General features: G+C 42.9%; 1 protein-coding gene across 2 annotated transcripts in view; it reads left to right on the plus strand.

The window, feature by feature from the left end:
* ZDHHC15 (zDHHC palmitoyltransferase 15) overlaps nucleotides 1–22,036 on the plus strand; it is a 189,775-nt gene that overhangs the window by 60,603 nt on the left and 107,136 nt on the right. For both annotated transcript variants that reach the window (XM_085608240.1, XM_085608241.1), the window contains 3 exons: nucleotides 9,138–9,207; nucleotides 13,545–13,577; nucleotides 20,938–21,058. In XM_085608240.1, the coding sequence (XP_085464366.1) occupies nucleotides 9,138–9,207; nucleotides 13,545–13,577; nucleotides 20,938–21,058 (224 nt within the window). The remainder of the gene's footprint in view (nucleotides 1–9,137; nucleotides 9,208–13,544; nucleotides 13,578–20,937; nucleotides 21,059–22,036) is intronic.

Genomic DNA, 22,036 nt, shown 5'->3' on the forward strand with positions numbered 1-22,036 from the left:
AATGCATAGCCAGTCAATGTTACGTTGTACGTACCCAGGTATCACGCATATGGTCAGTGCCAGGTATCATCTGTTATATTCTAGTCAATTTCATGATGCACCCAATATCCTTCCATATATTTTCGTCCTTTCCACCACAAACTCGACATCCCCCCCTCATACGCCAAGCCTTCCCCTGTCTACCCAGATATCCTGTACACTATGTCAATCACTGCAGTGTTATGGCCAAGCGTTTGTCCTATGCAGGTCACCATCCTAGACATGATGTCCCACGTAACCCTCTTATTTCAGCCCATTCCACCATTTGCCAGGGAACACCTATGATCAAATATAAAGGAAAGCGCGGCCTCTCCTCTAAATCAATGCAAGGAGTTATGTGCAGTCAGTATAAATCTAAATGTACTAGGTGCATTAATCATCTAATGACTTGGCTTTTAATCAAAAGCATATTTTCTGTAATCACAATGTCACCTGTGTGACATCTGACATTCTCCACCGCAACAAGATTCCTTAAGAATGAAATCGCACAAGCGATCCGCTCCTTGAATTCTGGGAAAGCTTTAGGCCCAAATGGACTTCCCATTGAGCTCTACAAGCTGAGACCAGGTAAGCTAGCCCCCTATTTGAAGTCTATGTTTGAAGAATCTAGGGAAGTGGGAATAATGCCTCGGGAACCAAGAATAGCTACTATTGTCACCATCCACAAGGAAGGGAAGGCCAAAACAGACTGTGCCTCGTACAGGCCCATCTCTCTTTTAAACGCCGAACCTAAGATTCTGGCCAAACTCTTAGCCAACCGCTTGGTGAAGGTGATTGGTGGCTTAGTGCACCCGGATCAATCCGGTTTTATGCCGCATAGAAATACAGCCCTGAACTTGCGCAGAGTTCATGGTGTCATAGACAGAGTCCATACTCTTCGGGAGCCTGCTGTGATTGTGTCGTTGGACGCAACCATGTCCTTCGATACCATCGAGTGGCCATACTTGTGGGCAGTTCTGGCGAATTGGGACTTGGCCCGGAGTACATTCAGTGGGTACGTCTTTTATATTCTGAACCACTGGCTCAAGTGGTGGTAAATAACAAGGTCTCAGCCTCCTTTCTACTCAGTCGAGGGACTCATCAGGGTTGCCCACTATCCCACCTTCTCTTTTCCCTGGCCTTGGAACCCCTTGCCACTTGGATACGTTGGGACCCAATGATAAGAGGTTTGCGGTGGTCCCCCGGATGGAAGGACTGCATATCCTTGTATGCAGATGACATCTTACTCTATTTGGCCTCCCCTAAGATATCGCTTATAGTGGTGCTGGAGATACTTACAGTCTTCAGTAGATTCTCGGGACTTTCCATCAATTGGAGTAAATCCTTATTATTTGTTCTGAAGGGGGACCCTCCCGTCCCTCCCCGGAACTGCCCAATACAAATTAACCTGGATGGATTTAAATATTTGGGGATTTTTGTCTCACTGGACCCCTCGGTCCGTTATGCCCAGAATCTCCTTCCCCCTCTTCGTAGACTTAAAGGTGACATTGCCAGCTGGAAGACTCTCCATATTTCACTCTTGGGCAGAGCTACTCTGTTTAAAATGATAGCATTACCACGGTTCTTATATGCCCTGCAAAATACCCTAGATCTAGTTCCAGCAAGTTATTTTAAGGAGGTTGAGAGCCTACAGATGGACCTATTATGGGACGGCAGGCCTCTAATCACCTTGAACAAGCTAACACTACACTGGTATGATGGAGGCATTAGCCTCCCAGAAATTAAGAAATACTATTGGGCTTCCCATATGGCAGCTATTAATCATGGCACATATGGTCTGGCAGATGACCCGGGTTACGCCATGGACAGATGGCTCCTTCCGGGCGGCACTTATGGTAGGGCGGTGTACTCCCGACCTAAGCGGTTTAAACTAACAGGCCCCACGAAGCACTCGGTTCAAATTTGGCACGAAGCCACTAATTTTCTCGGTTGGAAGCACAGACTAACATTAGCCACCCCTCTTTGGGATTCAGAGAAATTGGGCGACCTGTGGAGGGCGAAGGGGTTCGACAGGTGGGACCTTATCTCAGCGATTAAAGATGTTTGGGGAAAGGGGGAGATCAAATCCTTCAGCACGCTTCAAAATGAATATGATTTGGCAGACACAGAAAGTTTTCACTATACGCAGGTCTCACACTCACTTCAGTCTTCATTGCCTAGAGCAGCCGATCCCCTGGAGGCTTCCCCTCTGGAGGACAGAGTCTTGGATGGTCACCTCCCTGACAAAACGATATCATTAATATATAAAAAGTTAATTAACCACATGGCGGACCCCCTCATGATATTGCGAGATAAGTGGGTGCAAGATGGGGTAGAGCTGGATGATGAGGATTGGCAGGCAGCAGTGTCCTCTCCCCAAAGTGGCGGTTATCCCGGCACGCCTGGGACTGGTTCAGCTTAGGATCCTTCACAGGATCTACATAACAGGACCTAGATTAGTGCACATGGGGTGGTCTGATACAGGGGAATGCAAACGGCGATGTGGCCTTACCGCAACGTTTATGCAAATCATCTGGGAATGCACACATATCAACCTGTTTTGGCGCCAAGTGCACGACACGATTAACGAGGTATTACATGTCTCCCTCTGTCCCGAGGTGAGACGGTGCCTCTTGAATATCTGGGAGCCCACACACTTCACAGACTCAGTGGGCCACTCTGGGGTTCATGTTGGCAAAACGAAACATCGCTCAACTGTGGGGGACAGCACATCCACCCACATTGGAAGCTTGGGAGAAAAACCTCGATTGGTGCATGTTTAGAGAAAAGACTGTATTTGGCAGGGGGGTGCCCTAGGAAGTGGTCACATATTTGGAACCCATGGAATACTTTTAGAGGAGAGATCTGTACACCACCTCGAAATGTTTCAAATGATGACCCTATTTCTCCGTGATGTTCCTCTCATATGTACTATCTGTATATCCTTCCATTCATGCATTGTGCGAAGTGTCAACCACTTGGTCCACTGTAATGTACTGTTCACCGGTCATTGTTTAATAAAAAGAATTGTTAAAAAAATAAAATAAAATAAAAATTCTTTAAGAAAGGCATCTATAAACTTGAGATTCTGACTTTTCTCATTTATATTCCATTGTTGTACTTCCTCTAGTTTCTCTCTTAAGCATCTAGTCAAAGTCCCTACTTCTCACCATCATTGGATGATAACCGTATCCCATTCCGTAGGTAACATCTTATCTCTTTTATAAAGCCTATTGAGCCCCAACATTTGCCCTGTTTCGCTTATAAGACCTGACTACCCCAAGAACTTAAGCAAATATACAAAACCAACTTATGTCTAGGACCTTGTTCATCAACCAGTTTTGTAGTTCCAGATTTTCTGTGTCATATTTGGATCTTCATAGAAAAGCTTTGATCTTAAGATTCAAGAGTTCTTGGTGTTCTCTTGTATCACTTAAGATCCAGGCATTTCATTTACACAGGTTGCTGGACACGAGTGTGACTATAACAGCAGCCCCCCACCATCTCTTCAGTTCATTGCCCCAATCTAGTGAAGTGCAGCGCTGATGTGCTATATTGTTGTCCCGCCTCTATCATAGACAGTAAATGTGCAACCTTATTTCCTCTCTTCCTGCGGGCTGGCTATTGGAGGATCTAGAGGGGTTTGCCGAGGCATCTGGGCAGCCTGAGCATGTGTGGTCCAGCCATGTGCTGAATCCCTACTGAGCATGCCAACCCCTTTCATAGACCAGATATGCACCACTTTGGTCCTAGTCACTGAACATGCACTTGGCATTTCCCTTTCTAAATTCCAATTCTGTGTTTTTTTCTGTGTGGCAAGTGTCCCTTCTACCTGCTGGGTCCTCTCTCATATGGCAGGCTATTTCTAAAACGCAGTTGTCTCACTTAGAACCTCTCTTGGCATATTTGAGACTTCAACTGCGATTCACAATTCAATCCCTGTTTTCATGAAACTAGGCTTCAGACAGCGAAGTTTTGCAAACGTTATGAAAAGTGAGAACGTTTCTTTCTGTTTTAAGGTGCAATCAGTCCAAAGTTGTGATCTTTGGAGTTCATGTAACATGCGTAGGGGGCTCCAAAATTCCTCATGATAAATGTGATGCATTATGCATCAGATTTCTGCAGACCAAAGACGAATCATGCTTTCACATTCTGAATGTTTTGTTGTTTTTCTATAGACTTTGCTGAACTGTTGTAGGCTTATCTTTACCTCATATCCTCTTTTATTTTCAAGAATATGCCTTCTGCAGCATGCACATATCTCTATTGAACCCATCAAAGAAAGTACCTCCTGTGAACAGATGATGCATTTGCAGCATTTTTCATGAGGAACTTTAAAGACCAGGCTTGTTAGCTAGCAATATACATTCAGCTGTTGTATACTCCAAGATTTCGTTCTCAGTCGTAATGATGCATCTGGTATGTCAGGTCCTGAGGCCCAATACCAGTGAACTGTTTCTTTCAGGAGAGCATTTGCTGTTTTTTGGAGTCATTAGGTACTTTACACTGGTGGTAGCTTTACTCTGAGTGTCGCAAGACAGTACGAGGCACGGTCTAGAGTTGTTCACATGATCTAATACCTAGAGTGGTACCTTCAAAGACTGAGACCAGGCTCAGAATGAAGATGCTGAAATGGCCCAAGCTCCATCTCTCTTCCGCCATAGCAAAAACGGAACTGGTGACTAATCAGTATGTGGCGGTCTAACTGGCCTTATCCACATATACTTCTCCCTGTGCCAGCCCATATTTTGATTATTTTTAAGATCTTTCTGTGCAGCACATCAGTCAGTTCTGAGTTGTCTTGATTCCGGTCCCTCTATTGAGCAGTCATAGATGTCCTGTGCTTTTTTAATTGAGTTGACCTCCATAAACACATCCAGCAACCATGATTTGCATTGCTCTCATAGATCAAAGTGCGGAGACCTTTTTCAGCCCCTTTAGAAAAGGGATAGGCTTTAGACATAAGGTGGTGGATGCCCCAAAGTTGTAACATTATCCAAAACTAGCATGAATTTGTGATGTGAGTCCACAATGCTTGTACAAGAAGCTTTCTTGAATCTGCTGGCAAGGAGGATCCGCCTAACAACAAGCTCCAATTCTATCCATTTATCTGTTGTTGTCTCTGTGATGCCCCACCCATTCTGCCTGACAGAATTCTTCCCCGTTTCCATACCAACCAGGACAATTTTTTCAGATTTCTTCTGAGTTCTTGCTCAGAGGTTAAAGGCCCCTTAACATCTGCAGACTTGCAGGTTTTAATTGGTGGTCATTCTTCTTACTCCTTGTACATATTGTTTATGACATAGTACATAGTATAGCCCAAGTCCTGCCTGATAACCGGAAATGGTGATGGATTTCCTGGGGTCAGTACAGTGATAAATGCAGGATTATATACTTATGCCTGTAAGGTATTCCAAAGTTTGTTTTAGGGAAGACTCTCCGGTCAGGTGGTGCAAACATTATTTGTGAAATTATAGCCCTCTCTAATTTTACAAAACAGTTGAAGAGTTGTTTACTTCTAAAAAGAACTTGATTGTGGTGCAGAATGGTTAGACCTATTTGTTTAACATATGCTATGAGGGAAACGGGTGTGTTGCAGTACCACCCCCCCCACACACTTTTTGCCTGGTTTTTGTTGCAACTTTGACTGAGGTGTACTGGGTCCCCCTAACCAGGTTCCTCGTTAGCAGTGTACTTTCCCGAAAAACTTTAACACAAGTGGCACAAATTTAACAACCCCTGAAGTCTCTTGTAAATGGTACCCCTGGTGCCCATGGCATTAGAACAAAAGAGGGTCCACTAGGGCTGCAGCACAAGTTGTGGCACCCTAGGGACCCCTCACCAAGACCATGCAGACTGCCATTGCAGGCTTTGTGTCTTGGTGCAGAAAAAAATGAAGAGTCGACATTGCATACATCCCTGTGTGCCATGCCCCCAGACACTGCATGAGGAATAGGAAAAGACTCCCCTACCACAGGCCTTATTGCGCTAAGGCAAGGTGCGCTGTACCACGTGTGGTCATATCTGCCTGAGCAGATGATCCCACAGTATCTAAATCCATTCTTATGTCTTATAAGTGAGATTTGAGGCCATATAGAGTACATGGGCTAGACACTGGACATTACGGGTTCTACAGTACCATGATCGCTTTACCGTACCCAGGGATGTTGGGTACCAAACATCTCCTCTTAATAAATCCACACTGCTGCCAATGTTGGATTTATTAATAAATGGACACCGAGGGCACCTTAGCTCGCCCCCTGAAAACCTACCAAGCACTGGTCTTACCCACCCTGCCACCAGCAGACATGTTTCTGACCTCATGTGGTGAGAGCCTTCGCTCTCAGAGGCTAGGAATAATGCCTGCTCTGGGCAGAGGTGCTTCACACCCCCTCCAGGCCGGAATGGCATTCCAAGGCGGGACGCTTCAAAGGCGATGCCACCTTTGAAATGCAACTCAGGCATCTCCAGATAGTGGAGGATGCCAACCCCACTTTCGTGCACCACATTTGGCAGTAGGACAGGCGGAAAATTAGTTAAATTAGGCGGTGGGCCCACATGCAGCAGGCATCACATCTGAAGTGGGGCAGGTGATGTGCCCCCACTTTTCAGTTTCCTCCATCTTGTTTGAGAGGGAATTAGCCAATTAAGGTAAGGGTTGTGCTCAATCCCCAAAGGAAGTGATCACATAGAGGGTGTAGACACCCTAAAACTAGGTAGTTCATTGGCTACTACATATCTCCTCCTGCAAACACCCCAAAAGCAAGAATTTGGGTGGCACTCCGAGACCTTGAACTTTACATTTGATGGACCTAAGAAGATAATGGACAAAGAACAGCTGCTGACCCGAGAACAGTGTATCTGCTGCAAAATGTTAGCGCAAAACCCTGCCTGCTGCCTCCAAGGACTCCACCATTGTGGTGTGCTGCCTCGTCCTGCTGCTCTTTGCCAAGCGCCAGAGAACTCCCTTGGAGTAGAGGAACTATTCCTGCAGTGCGCAGGCGCAGAACCTGCAGAGTCCGGTTTACCGACTTACAGCTACCCGCCGACGCAGCTACCAAACCAGAAGCGGTACACCCACTCCAAAGGGTCAGATCTGCCCCCCCACTAAGTGAGAGGACACTAGGACCTACTGGAGCTGTGCCCTAGCAATACCTGAGGTACCGCACCACCTGCAACCGACTTCGAGACGAAGAGTCCAATCTGGACTCCAACTGCCCAGGAAGTAAGCAACAGTCGAGGGACGTCGAGACCCCTGAGGCCCACTTTGTGAGTGACCTAGCTGTCTAGAAATTGTCCCTCCAAGCTGCTTGCCTCTAACTGCGAAGACGATCTTGATGCACAGAGCTCAGCTGACCTATCTGCTCTGCACCAAGCCCATAGTCCTGAATCTCTTGCGACCCAATCCCTTAATTGGAGCTCCCCGGATATACTTGTAAGTCCCCTTGTGCAGACTGTTTTGAGGTGGCCCCCTTCTTTGTAGCGCACTGCTTCTGGCTGAATCCGGGCCGTACCTGACTATCCGCTGGTGGAACGTTGGACCTTGGACTGATGCTACACTAAACCTCGATGGTGAACCCCTAGAACAGACTGTACGATTGTATATGCATTTTTGTAGACTTTCATTGTGCGTAATTGCGCACAACAGTGAGTTATTTTCCGAACATTAAAAAATCATAACTAAGAAAGTACTTACCTGTGATCGAATTCTTAATCTTGAAAATTATATAAAAATCAGTGTTAATTTTGAAAATTGGCCTTGGATTTGTTCTTGTGTGGCTCATTCATTGCCTTTGTGAGTACAACAAATGCTTAGCACTACCCTCTGATAAGCTTGCCAACAAAACCACAAATAGAGCGTTATTATTATCTACTTTTGCCTCTGTATACCAATGTGGGTCTCCCTTGACTCTCTGCACAGTGTTCTTCGTTTTACTGCACTATATAGAGAGCCAGCTACCTACATGCTATGTTTGTTTTATGATTTAGATGAGGTGTACATCTATTCACCGTGTATTGATTTACTTGTGTCAATTAGACTTTTGGTCTTCGTACATTATTTTGTATTTTGTGACCTCTAGCATGTTAATGTATGTCTTGTTTTGTACCTTGAGTCTGACATTTTCATTTCATGCAATGCCAATGCTAGAACAAGATGGATCAGTATACATGCTACTTGGGCAAAGAGGCTCTCAGTGCCCTTTAAAAATCCATCATATTGATGTGACGTGATGTGACGTGATGTGACGTGCAGGAAACCCACAAGGCCTTCACCCCATATTTTGCAAACACTATGCATTGGATTGATGTTCTTTGGCAGGTGCTCAGTTCGGTAAGGCAGTGCATAGTTTCTGCTGTGCTGACTTTGGCTCGCTTGTCTTTTCCCAAACCTTGGAAACGTCCCATACATAGAAAATGCGGGAAGTTGGCAATATATGAGCAAGTTCAAGTTACACACATGTCCTTTACACCCTTGTATTGCACTTGAAAAGCCCAGGTTGCCCTATGAGAAGGGACTCTGGTGGGCAGGTGCTGGGAGTGGGTCCTGGGTGACAGTGGGGTACTTGATATGCTTGGTCTGCCAAGGACTGCAGTCTTTCCCCTTCCAGAGACGGATATTGCATACACAGAAAGGTAGGGAGAAGGGAAGGCCATGACTACATGCATTACATTTGCATGGTAATATCCTCATTCTGGTAGTTTCTGAACTCATAGTGAAAAGGTTTTTGGAAAGGAAATATTTCAGAGCCCTGGTTATAGTTAACATGAAAGCAGATGCCATCCTTGACAGAAATTAGAGAAGGCTAGGCACCCTTTGTGGATGATATTGCTTTGAAGAGCCAATGGTAGAGAGCCTGGAAACTGTCAGCACTCTCGGGGTGGATGGGGGCTGTGAGACAATTGCATAGCAAGGGAACAGATGTAATTTGTATGAAAGATCACATGCTCCACTTCATCTATATTGAATGGAAGCCTAAATTAGCAGTCTCCTGGCTCAGCAGGAGGAAATGCTGGGGAACCAATTAGAAGCAGACAATTGAGTGAAGTGTATATTCTGTAATGGGGATAATTTAGCACCTGTGCTTGCTGTACTAATTCAATATCCATTGTCATTTCAGGCATCCGATTCTGCGACAGATGTCAGGTGATCAAGCCAGATCGCTGCCACCACTGCTCTGTCTGCGGCATGTAAGTGACTTGTGACAGTGGTTTCCCGGTGACACGTTGAAGCAGTTTGGCCAGAACCCGTTGCCTGGGTTACCACGTCCCCGAAAGTGACCAAGAGCACTTATAGACCATCAGGGAGCAGTCATGTGCTCTATCTTTATAATATGACAAAAGGCTGTCAATGAAATAAAAATACTCGTATGTGTTATTGCGCAGTACCATGTTGGCACAATAGTTCAGCCTCTTATTTAATTGTAAATCCTGTGCCAACCTGGTGTGATCTTAGTTTCATCATGTAAAACATATATCTTGGCTGCGCAAATAAATAGTTGGATAAGCCTGGGTGCAATCCGAATACAGGTCTTGTAATTACAGCATAATACTTTTCTGAAAGCTTCCCACACAGGGTCTTTTGTGTTTCGCAGTCAATGCTTGCCATTTCAACTCTCAAGGAAGTGAACAGCAAAAAATGGTGATGATACAATAGATTTCGTCTTTTTTTCTTTGTTACCTTTTTTATGCTTTTTGAGACCATTACAGTATGTGACGCTATACGTACAATACATCGCTGTTAATTTAAAAAAGATCACAGGAGTCCATTCTTTAGGGTTTGACACATATAGTAAAAGACAGACGGCAATTAGTCAGATTCTCATATTGATGGCGGTCAAAACAACACATTCAGATGTATTTTTCAGATGTTACAGTTGCCATCAGACTTGCCTCCTCCATCTTTCCAGACAATATACTCTCATAACTGTGTTAATTATTTCTCCCTTAAAGGAGTTTGCATAACATCTTTTCTCATCCACAACACAGCTATCCCATGTTTTGCAAACAATAACATAAAGTGGGTTTTGCACATTTCCATAACTTGTCTATAGGGTTCAAACCCAACACACTAGTAGACACCATACATGCAATTTGGAGGTAAATGAGCCAAGCCACACACTCAGTTAAAAGTCTTCCCAGAACATGGACTAACCATGAATAATTCATGTTTCTTCTTTGTCGTCATATTGTGTTCTTCTGCCTTGTGGCTGCATGTCTAGATTCCCCTTCTGAGGTTTGTTAGTCCCCTGGCCCTAGTGATGGAATTTGTTTCTGCTGTTACATGTTGCATTTGAGTGAGTGGTTATCTCGTTGGTGCAACCTGAGAAGCGAAACAATTGCCTGTTTGATTTAGACACAGGATCTCCATTATGTAAGGCGGAAAGAAGGCCATCTCCCAGCTGAAAGCATTACTGAGTCAAGTGGCACTTGTCAGTATGAAAGCAGGCGGACTAAATGAGGGCAGAGTGCCCAATTGAAGGCGTCTGAGCCCCTCATGAAATGTATCCCCCCTACACCCTTTTTAGAATAGGTTTGCACATCAAGTGACAAATAAACTCAAAGCATGAAGGAAGCTATTAAGAGTTACAATGGTACATTATCCCTTATGCCATTGCTGACAAATATCTGAATAGTGGGATTCTGAGCTTTACTTACATTTGGAACCCAAACAAGATAATTCCAACTCTTACTCCAACTGAGTCTTGTTGTATTGCTTTAATAGCATTTACCTATGCATACATTCAGTAGAAGCATTTGTCCCCTGCATACATGGTGGGTTTTTTTTAAAAACATATTTTATTTGTCGATTGCATACATATCACAGCACCCTGTGTATCAGAGTCGTCAATCAAATCATATTGCATCCTGTTACAAAAGCAATCTATTTTTATGCATGACATCCCGCAATACCACAAAAATACATCCCAAAATATAACAAACCCCCCCCCCCCCCCCCAACGCCCCCCACCCTTTCCCCAGCGTCGCACCTTGTCCATACGGTCCCCACCACAGCCTTAATATTCTGCAACCAAGTCGTAGCACAATAAGATATATCCCTCTGTGTTCCCCCCTACCCGGCGCCACCCCAACCTGACTAGTCTCAAGAATTATCCCCATGAATGATCCTCTACCTCCACTGGTTGCTCCAGCCACATCCCCCGGTAATCCGCCCATCTTTTCCATATTTTATAATGCTTGCGTGGGCATCCCCTGGCCATAAATATGGGCTGTTCCAGACCCATACAGAAATCTAGGCCGTTTTTCCATGCGGTCACCGATGGAGCTCGAGGTGCCTTCCATGCTCTGGCGATGCTCTGGCGCATGCTGCTGCGCAAAGGCGCCGATTACAGGATAGTGTGCAGTGTATTAGACCCCATAAGCAGCCGCTCCAATGCGTACGCCGGATCCCTCCTATCGCCATACCACCACTCGTTGAGGACAAGGAGATGCGAGGCCTGATGGTAAGACAGGACATCCGAGGACGCAATTCCCCCGCAATAATACATGGTGGTTTTAATGAATTACTGCCACTACAAATTAATAATCAACATGCAGATTCAGTAGAGACTTTAAAATTTGGGGTTTCAATTAACTCTAAGCAAACTCAATAAACCGGTGTTTGCTAAAGGACCAAGTTACCTGGTGTGCTACAGCCAGTAATGAGATCAGGTTGTACCTCAAGCAAGTTTTGTGACATCATGGATGATCTTACAGTGCAGGTAACATAAAAAAGTCTGTGAAGTTCTTTTGTTAGGGAAAAACAAGAATACTTTAGGAGACAATAGAATTTTAGGAAGTGGGGGTATGAGTAAACAATAACTACATCCAACATTACAGTATAGATCAAATTCATCATGAAACTTAAAATTGTTTCTGGAAGGATTATGCTTATTGGGTCACAAACATTAGCTGTTCTTGTCAAAGTACTGTTTGTACAGAGGGCTAGGAACTCATTCAGAAAGGGTGATCTGAACTATTTATATATAAATAATGGGTCCTAAAATCCCTACTTTTCATCACACAGTAAAAAACACAAACCAGTTTAAAAGGTCTGTGAAAAAAATCACCTTCTTACCTTTGATTAAATAGCACTTATATCTCTGATGGGGGTGCAACTTAAAGAGTAGTAGAATTTTGCCCAGGATCACACAATTTGGCCATGATAGAAAGCAGGGATTCAAACCCAAATTACATGCTTATCAAGTCTGACCCTTTGCCTCTAGGCCACAACATCACCTGGTAACAGTAAATACATGAAGCCTTTTATGTACATCCCTCTGTATTATGAACTATATCTCAGAATACCATTACATCTTACAAGTCCTCCAGTTTGGGGGTAAGCAGTTTCTCTCTTCATGCATTGTTTTCAAAGCGCTAATTGGTCGCAGCCAGAATATCTGAAGCATAATTTCAGATGGTATGATCTATCTAGAACCTTGCGGTCCTCCTCAGCCTTCAATGTGATAGTACTCAAAGTGAAGAGAGTGCATTGGGGAGGCAGGAGTTTTATCTATGGCACAGCCAAAAGACGGAATTCTCTTCCACTATCTCTGAAGAAATGTACAGATCTGTGCCTTCAGGAAAAAGCTGAAAACATGGAGTTTTAGGCACAATTGTGTTCCTCGTTTTTAGCACCCTTAAATCTGATATCCTTCTACTTTACTTTCTTCTTGCAGCCAGCAGCACCTATACACCCTTGGGCATTAGTGCGCTATATAAAAACATTTTTCATTTCATGCATTTTCTGGTCCTTCTGCATACTATATTTTGTATTGTATTTTGATAGGTACATGAGTCTGTTTGTGTAACTTGATTCTCTTTCAGAAGTAGAATCTTTTATGTTTGCATTTAAGTCATGACATCACAAGCATTTCTTCAGAGAGCAAAAATCATGGCAACAGCTTCATTGCTTACATGATCCCCCAGTCTTGGACTTAAAGATGATAATACTGTTCTGGCTATCATTGTCCATCATATTTGTCCTTTGCTATTTTTTAAAAGCTGTTTATTAAAGAGAAAAGGGTTGTGAAGTATTTATTAAAAAAGAGTGGTGTGAACTTCACATACATGGACAATGGGATCTAAAATCACAGCATCATATGGAGCTACTTACAATGAAGGCTACGGAATCGTTTCTATGGTCTGCGGCTTTGAAAGAATCACTCTAATTATTCCTTCAACTGCGTCTAAAATTGAGGATGAATTCTGCTTAGTATGGGAGCTTAACCCCAGATGCCTAGTCAAGTATGTGGTTTCTCATTTAGTTTAAGTGTTTTGTCCCAACTTGTTCAATATAGCAATGAGGGGAAACTTACTTGCAAGTCCATGGTCATAAGAGAGGATGTATTGTATACTTTCAGCTCCATCAAACGCTTTTTAGTCAACACCAAGCATTTTTTGAAATTACAGAAATTAAAAACTGGTCTAAAATGTGTATTACATTTAGCCAAATATTACTGTGAACTACGATGTAGCATGAATGCTGTTTTGTGTATTAATTGTACCATTATTGTGTCTGCCCACAGGTGTGTTTTGAAAATGGATCACCACTGTCCATGGTAGGTTTTTGGCAGCTTTGAACTGGCAAGGATACCAGATACTTAATTCACTTCCAGGCTATTTATTGGGGTACAGGGAGGTGGAACGTATGCACCTTACAGTGTGTCAGGGTGAATCAGGAATGACGATTCATATAGGTTGACTGAATAAAGAATTGTGGTTTTATTAAAGACTAAGGAGGCTAGCATTTGTATAAACTTTTATTTACTACTTATGAGCAGCAAACCATTAAAAACTTCAAAGTGGAACTTCAAAAAATCACAATTAAAAATAGAATGTTCAGTCCCATATATGCTGGTTGACCTCCATCTTCCTCCTCTTTTGTTTGACCTTCTTCATGACCACTCCTGAATTAAACTCCAGCGAAGAACCTATCCTCATCTGGTTCTCTGCGGAAAAAATCACAATATGAAGCCTGTTCATATAATTTTTTTTTAAATAGCATTAGATTGTACCCAATTCAACATTATAGTTACAAACATCACCATTAGAGTGATCACTCCTCACTTCAACTTCCCCCTCTCCCCAAGGTAAAGGTGGGTGGAATAATGCTAGCCTCCTTAGTCTTTATTAAAATAGTGATTCCTTATTCAGTTAACCTATAAGTATCATCATTTTATGTCAAGACAGAAAGCTAGCATTATGCATGTTCAAAGCTTTTCAAGGCATAACCTGAAACATTCTCCAAGATTTAAAGTAAAGTTTCCTAAACGTATCTGCGTTAGACCAATCTGCTGCTTCTAAAACATCTTCCAACTGTTCTCCTGACATACACACTTTACTCGCCATATCCGCTGTTTCCGAATGGGCTTTTAACCATGATAAATCCACACCCGCTTCTTTCGTCGTCGCTTTCACCCATCTTACAATGGTAGCATTTAATGCACCCTTGAACAGCTTCACAAGAGAGATCAACAACTGATCTTCCCCGCATATCTTTTCTCCAGCATTTGACATTCACATTCCCTTAAACATCTCACCACACACAAATTTGGAACATTATCAAAACTTTGATAGAAAATCTAACCAACTAGTCTTAGTTCTCCTCCACACTTCAAAAAGCACATCATTGGGCTGGTAAAATCTTATACATATGTCCAAAGCCCTAATGTTGGACACCCTACTGAAAGAAATCAAACATAGCAAAGTTGCCAACTTCCATGCAAATTCACACACTCCTAAATATTTGTTTCCTGGCCAATTCTCCAATAACTTGAGTATTAAATCCACATGCCATAATGTCTGATACTTAGCTCTCAGCAGCCTTTGTAACCAACCACCTTTCATCACTCTGCACACCAGGGGGCTTATACCAATAGAAATACCTTGCACCAAGGAATAACCTGCCGCTATTGCTGATCATGAATAATTAACCATTTTGTGTGACAAACCTTTACCAAACAAATCTGCTAAAGAATTCACCACTTCTGCCTCATCCGCTTGTACGGGATCCAAATCCCTTTCCAAGCACCAATAAACCCAACCTCTCCAAGCTCTTCTGTATTTCTTCTGTGTACCAGGTTCCCATGACTCATCCGGTCTTCAGAAGCTGCTCCCGAAAGGCCCGAGAATCTTCCAGAATTCCTGACACCTTCCATACTAGAAAGTGGAGCCAACCCGCTGACACCAAAGGATGCTCCTCCTACTCTACTCCCTGCTAAAGTCCTTCGCATGACTAAATCAAAAATGGAATCTCGACTGCTGTTTCAGGCAAAGTCGGAAACGAAACCTGTTTTTTCCAAAATTGGGTCAGTAACACCACCTGGCACCCCTGCCTCCTCATCTGAACCAACACTCTATGTATCATTTCAAAAGGAGGAAAAGCATAGCATTCCATCCACTTTCAATTCTGATTTAACTCATCCACCGCCATTGCGCCTGGATCCAGTCACCAACTCACATAATTCTGTATCTGAGCTGTTAACCTGGACGCAAAAAGATCTGTCCCAAAGGGTACTAAAGCCTCCTGAATTTCCAGAAACCTATCCCTCCTTAGCTTCCAATCGCTCAAATCTGTCACATTCCTTGAACTCCAATCTGCTATAACAAAGGATACACCATGTAAATACTCTACCTTCAAAACAATCTTGTGTATCAAACAAAATTCCCACATCTTCTGTGTCAAATCTGCCAATCTCTTTGACTTAGTTACTTCCAGTTTGTTGATATAGGTCACCGCCGACATGTTGTCTATCCTCAAAATAACAGAATTACCTTCCAACTGCCCTTTTAAACTCTGCAAGGCAAAAATAAATCCCTGCCTTCATCTACAAACAATTTATATGAATCTCCTTTTCCAATGCATTCCAAACGCCTCCTGTTTCTTGACCTGAGCAACAAGCTCCCTATCCTAACTTGCTCGCATCCGATTCCAAAATGATATCCGGTTTTACTCTAAATATCGCCTTACCGTTCCATGTGTCTAAATTTTCTTTCCAGCACTGCAACCCTATCTTTGCATCCTGACTCAAAACCACTTTTTCTCCATACTACAGACCTCTGGATAGATCGGACATCTTCAGTCTTTGCAATGCTTGATAATGCAGTGGACTTGGAAAAATCACCTGAATTGACTAAGACAAGAGGCCAATCAGCCGAGTCAATTCCCTCAAGATTACCTCGTCTTTCATCAACAACGTTTTCACTTCTTTACTTATCTTCCTTACTTTCTTTTTCAGTAACAGTAGCTGTAGCCTTGTTGGAGTCAAAATGTAATCCTCTAAATTCAGCACGAAACCCAAGTTTTCCAGCAAATCCTGCACCAGAACCAGCTAACTGTTCAACTCCTTCAGCTTCTGCCCAATTAACCGAATATTGTCCAGATATATTATCATCCGAACATGCCTCTCTTCTTGCAGATATCCAACTACTGGCTTCAATACTCTTGTAAAACACCAAAGGGCCTCCGATAATCTAAACGGCAGGAACTGAAATTGGTATAAAACACTTTTCTACCTGAATTGCAGATATTTCATGTTTTTTCCCTATTGGAATCGTGAAGTAGGTGTCCTTAAGATCCATCTTCACAATCCAGTCCTGCTCCTGCAACTTGTCTTGCAGCATGTGCACCCCTTCCATTTTGAAATTTCTGCACTATGCACTGATTCAGATTTCTTACATTTATGACTAGCCTCCAGCCCTTGTCCTTTTTCTCCACAAGAAAAAGCGTACTTACAAAACCTTTCTTCTCTTCTGCTACCTCTGCTATTGCTTCCTTTGCTAACATTGGTTTGACCTCTCCCATCACGATATCCTCCAACTTGTTAGGCTCCCTTGAATGGGGATAGAACTGATACAACTCTTCGTACTCACCTTGCCATGTATTGGAGGTTTGCCCTCGTCCTCTAGACGATCTATATCTTCCTCCCCTTCCCCTTTGGGGATAGAAACTTCCTTGACTTCCCCCGGATCCATAACCCCCATTCGCTTGGTAGCCATAGGAGTGAGTCTTATAATTCACACAGCTGAAAGGTTGCCCTCTCCTTCCAGCCCACCCAGAAAAACTACCCCCACTAAAAACTCTGTTCATATTGAACTGCACCTTATCCAACCTGGTGAACGTTTGCATGTATTTCCCCGTGGACTGCACCATTCCGTCGCCAAATAAAAGTCCTTAGGTGTCCTCACTTTCTATTGGCCAGATCAGCCAATTTAGGATTAATGTGCATCAAAACAGTCTTTCATTGCTCAGCTGCTAGGCCCACATTAGCGTTGCCGTAAAAAACATATAGCTCGTTGGCACCGGTCTCTAAACAACGAAATATTCAGATCCTTTCCTTTAAGAAAAACATCTTCTACCAATTCGAACATCCTTGCTAAGGGACCTAAAACATGTAGGAGCTTGACCTGACAATGTTTGAGTGAGTTTTCCTAACCTTTCCTTGGATCCTGCCCTAACTTGAACAAATAAGTAATCATTTCCGGATCCAAATTCAGGGTCATTGTGACTTTATCATCTATGACCAGCCGAGAACACTCTGCCTTCATCACATTAAGCTCATCCATCTCCAATGGTCTTTAAATCCAGTGTTGAATATACTCAGACATGTGCTCCAAAGGCCACCAATCCTTTCCATGGGTTGTCAAATATCACAGGGATCAAAAGGATTTACCCCAATAGGATAGGTTACCATCTTTATCCTCTTTAACCTCAATCCTGAATTATCCCTAACTTCCTCATCAAATTTGTCATTGTAGTCCAGATCCAACACATGCTCATCCCAAATGGATGATCCTTCTTTTACCGCCATCATACCTGATGATACCTCACTTACAGTGCTTGACTGTCCCTCCTGCATGCCGTAACTGGCACCCTCTCCATCAGAGCCGTCTTGGATTCCCTTCTTACTTGAAGTCATCTTCTCATGCTTCCTTTTCCCTGCACATTTACCTCCTGGCCCTCTGCACAACTCATCCTCTTCTGAGACTAAGAAATACTCATCGTCCTCAACACGGACTATATCTCTCTTTTTGTAATCCAAGAACACTGCCCAACCCCTTATTATGCTCTCTTGATTCACTTCACTATCTTGTGACTCCATACCTTTTCCTCGCACCTTGTCCCTCAGAGGTTATAAAAATCAAATAACCCTTCCAAAATTATTATTTTGTAATATCTATATCAATTATGTCCAAAAACCACCTTCTTAATCACAGCCTCTCCTCAAATGGTATCAAAATGGCAACAACTGCCGATTTTGCCAAGCCCCATAGTCTTGAGTTTATCGTTGCTAAGCAACGGACCTCGCAAGACTAATTCCTTTAAAAAATGTCCCGAAGTTCTTAAACAAGGCCTACCAAAGCTGTGGCTGCAGAATGTGCTCAATCTCCTATAGAGAGACGCTCGTACACAGTGTGCAAGCTTCTCTTATGATTGAGAATAGTTCCGCTCCCTATACGCGCGTTCCTTCAGTTCGAGAGGCTCAGATGCGCCAGACACCTCGCGCATCAGCAGCACAGTCTTTCCTCAATGGCCCCAAGTGTAAGGATGAGAAATACACATTCCTCGCGCTCACAACCTAAGGTAAACATCTGTTTCCTAACAACTTACTTAAACCCAGTTTAAAAATAACACTTACCTCCACATGTATTATCAAAAACCCAGCAAATATCAAAATAAATATACTTTTTTGAACTCCGCGTGCCTAACATTACAAATACACTCTAATCAAATTAAAAATTTGGGAAAAAACCTTATTAAATATCATACCCATAACTTGGGTAATGTAAACCGTCTACCCTTACAGCAAAACATCCCAATAAACTTTCTCTTCACTCAAAGAATTCAAAAATAAAACATCAATATACTTATCTGCTCAAAAGCAGCAAACAAAAGAGGAGGAAGATGGAGGTAAACCAGCATATATGGGACTGAACATTTTATTTTTCATGTTCATGTTTTTGAAGTTTTATTTGGAAGTGTTTAACTCCTTCGCCGCGCGGGTAATTCCCCCGCGGCGTGGGGGGGGGCGGCGGCGGCGCTGTGCTCGTGACGAGCCCAGCTCGTCATGAGGCACAGGGGAGCTGTGCTCATGACGAGCTGAGCTCGTCACGACTCTGCCCACTGATTGATTCTCCCGCACAGGCGGGGAATCAATCGCGCGTGGGCGGAGCGTGACCGTTATGAAGAGCCCAGCTCGTCATGAGCACAGCTCCACTGTGCCTCATGATGAGCTGGGCTCGTCATGAGCACACAACGGGTTAATGGTTTGCTGCTCATGAGTAAATAAACGTTTGTGCATAATGCTAGCCTCTTGTCTTGACATAAAATCCTGTGTGCAATCCAAGGACTTTTCTCCTGCCTTCTTGTTTTGGCTTCTTTCCTTAGACCACTTGGAGTCTCCTCCACATAAATAGAACACAGAAGCTTTGAAAAGCCTTGTGCTATTTTCCAGATCCAGCTTGAGGTGCAGATGCTGTGCTTTAAAAGTAAAACATTGGAGAAAAGCGTTCCAGTGCTATGCAGCCTCCTGCAGTCAGCCTGGCCCCTTTCAATTCAATTTTTAATTGTTTTGCACTCAATATAGCCTCAGCCTCAAAATTTGACTCCCAGTCCATCACTTTGAAGAGTCAGAATTCCTCACCTTAACTCAGTGAAACAATATTCCAATGTAAATTATGCGATGCTGTCTCCAGCTCAGGGTATAGGTATGAACACAATTCCGTCTCTACTTATACGCTTGTTGCTTCAATGTTGGTTTTCTCTTTTCTTCATATTGTGCTAGTCTCCTTCAAGAGTCCTCATGCAATGCTGAGATATAGTTCTTTTAACTGGCATCATCATTGTTGAACTACACTATGATCACTCCTTGGATCTTGCCCTACTCATAAACTGACACCCTTAGAAGACCTAGATACCTATGGTGGTCCTCACTGCAGTGCAGTTCTTGAACGATAGAAGGCAACCATGTGATCTGCAGATACAAGACTGTATCCAGATGGCTGCTCACAGTGTGCTTTACTCATGTTTACCTTTTGGTCCTCCACAAACAAGTGAGATGATCATTGTAAAATACTAACCACCCACAGACCCACATATCTAAAACTTGAGGATGTTGTTCCCCCTCCTTAAATGTATGTTTTTGAATTAGCTCCTGCCCCCAGGAATAACCTTTAAATGTCTACTGTGTGTAGAAACTACATAGAAACTAAATATAAATTTCTTAATCACATCACACTTCCTCCTAGCAACCATCAGAGATGTTTCACTACTGCCTAGAATAGTTCATAATGGGATAGGCAATTTAGCCCCATGCCAGACGTGTGAACCAAAGGATTCTCATGTGTTCCATGTAGCCTGCATCCAACTTGCATACACTCAGACTAGAAGTATGTAATAGTTTTGTGTTAATACTGTTTTAATTGTAAATTTAGGCTCAACCTCCAGCTGTGGCTTTCCCTAGACCTGATTAGCAATGTTCCTCTGCCTTTGTAAATTGGATATTTGGGGTAAATAAGCAGGAGGCACCAACAGTAGGGTTTCTAATATTTGACCACTGCCCTCCAAGATCACTGGCACTCTTGGCACCTTATCAAAAGTAACAACAATCTCACAATGTACAGGATAGCTAAACTCAGTGAAAAATTGTTGTGTATGTTCTATGTTATTGTTAGTTTCAATGTCATTTGTATTAATTATTTTATTTTTACATTGCTTTTGCTTCTTTTTGGGGGGTTTCTATTTATTTTCTGATGTTTATGTTTGATGTTTACATTTGTCTTCAGACTCTATCATTCTGTGACAATCATGTTTTTGAGAGTGTTTAAGAGTGCGCCCTCACTGTATAGGTGCACTTTGTGGCATGTATCTCCCGGCAACTCACTCTTCACATCGGTTCAGAATTTGTGTTTGTTTTTCAGGGTGAACAACTGTGTTGGATTTTCAAACTACAAGTTTTTCCTGTTGTTCTTGGGCTATTCCTTGCTATATTGCACCTATATTGCTTCAACCGTGTTTAAATATTTCCTGCTCTTTTGGGTGGTAAGTATTACATTTAGATGAAGTTTATTTTTTAAATCTTCATCATGTTTGTTTCTAAACCGTATATTTTTCTAGCTTTTGTACAGATTTTATGAAAGATACTTAAGTGATTATTGACTGCATTTTGCCCTTCATATTAACCAACCAGTATCGAGGAAATCTAACAAAAATGTGTAACACAGTACAAACCATATGTTCTTGGAAGCAACAGTGCACGCTAGTCCATGTTTCAAATAAACTAACATGCAGTCAATAGGATACAAACAGATGCCATTTCAAATAAAAAATGCACTTCTTTGATACAAATTCATAAAAGAATCCAACGTCTAAAAGTGTTCTGTGCTCCAGCTCATCATAACCAACAATACATAAATATCTGCCTCTCTTTAACCCCTTCCCCGCTCATGACGGAACCACTCCGTCATAAGCACAGCTCAACCGCGGCTCGTGACGGAGTGGTCCGTCACGAGCACAGCGCCACCGCAACTGCCCCCAAACCCCCCCCAGCGCCGCGGCGGAATTCCTGCCGCGTCGAAGGGGTTAAATAACTGAGAACAACAACATACATCACAACTCCATTTCAACTAGGCTTGCACATCCTTCGCAGCACAGATTTCTCACAATCCTCTTTGCATTCCTCCCCTACCACATCCTACTCCCTATGCATAAAATTCCAAACTCCAGCTTTGAACTGGTAGTGTATCCTCCAGGTAGACTCATGGCCATCAATCATTTTCTACTTCTCTCTTTTTCTTTATAATTTGTGGTTCTGCCACTGGCTTCCTCAATCCTTTTCTTTCCATGTGCCAAACTCCGATAAATAGGGATGCAACTCTGTGGGTAGGAAGGAGAATGATTGAGTCCAACCACATACCATGCATATTTTCAAGTCCTTTAGCTTCCAAGCTTGCCAACATATACAGAAGCCTCCATTTCTTTCAAATAACACTAAGAGACTGTCTTTGTATATTGTTATAG

This window comes from Triturus cristatus, chromosome 5_2 (assembly GCF_964204655.1).
Source record: "Triturus cristatus chromosome 5_2, aTriCri1.1, whole genome shotgun sequence".
Taxonomy (NCBI): domain Eukaryota; kingdom Metazoa; phylum Chordata; class Amphibia; order Caudata; family Salamandridae; genus Triturus; species Triturus cristatus.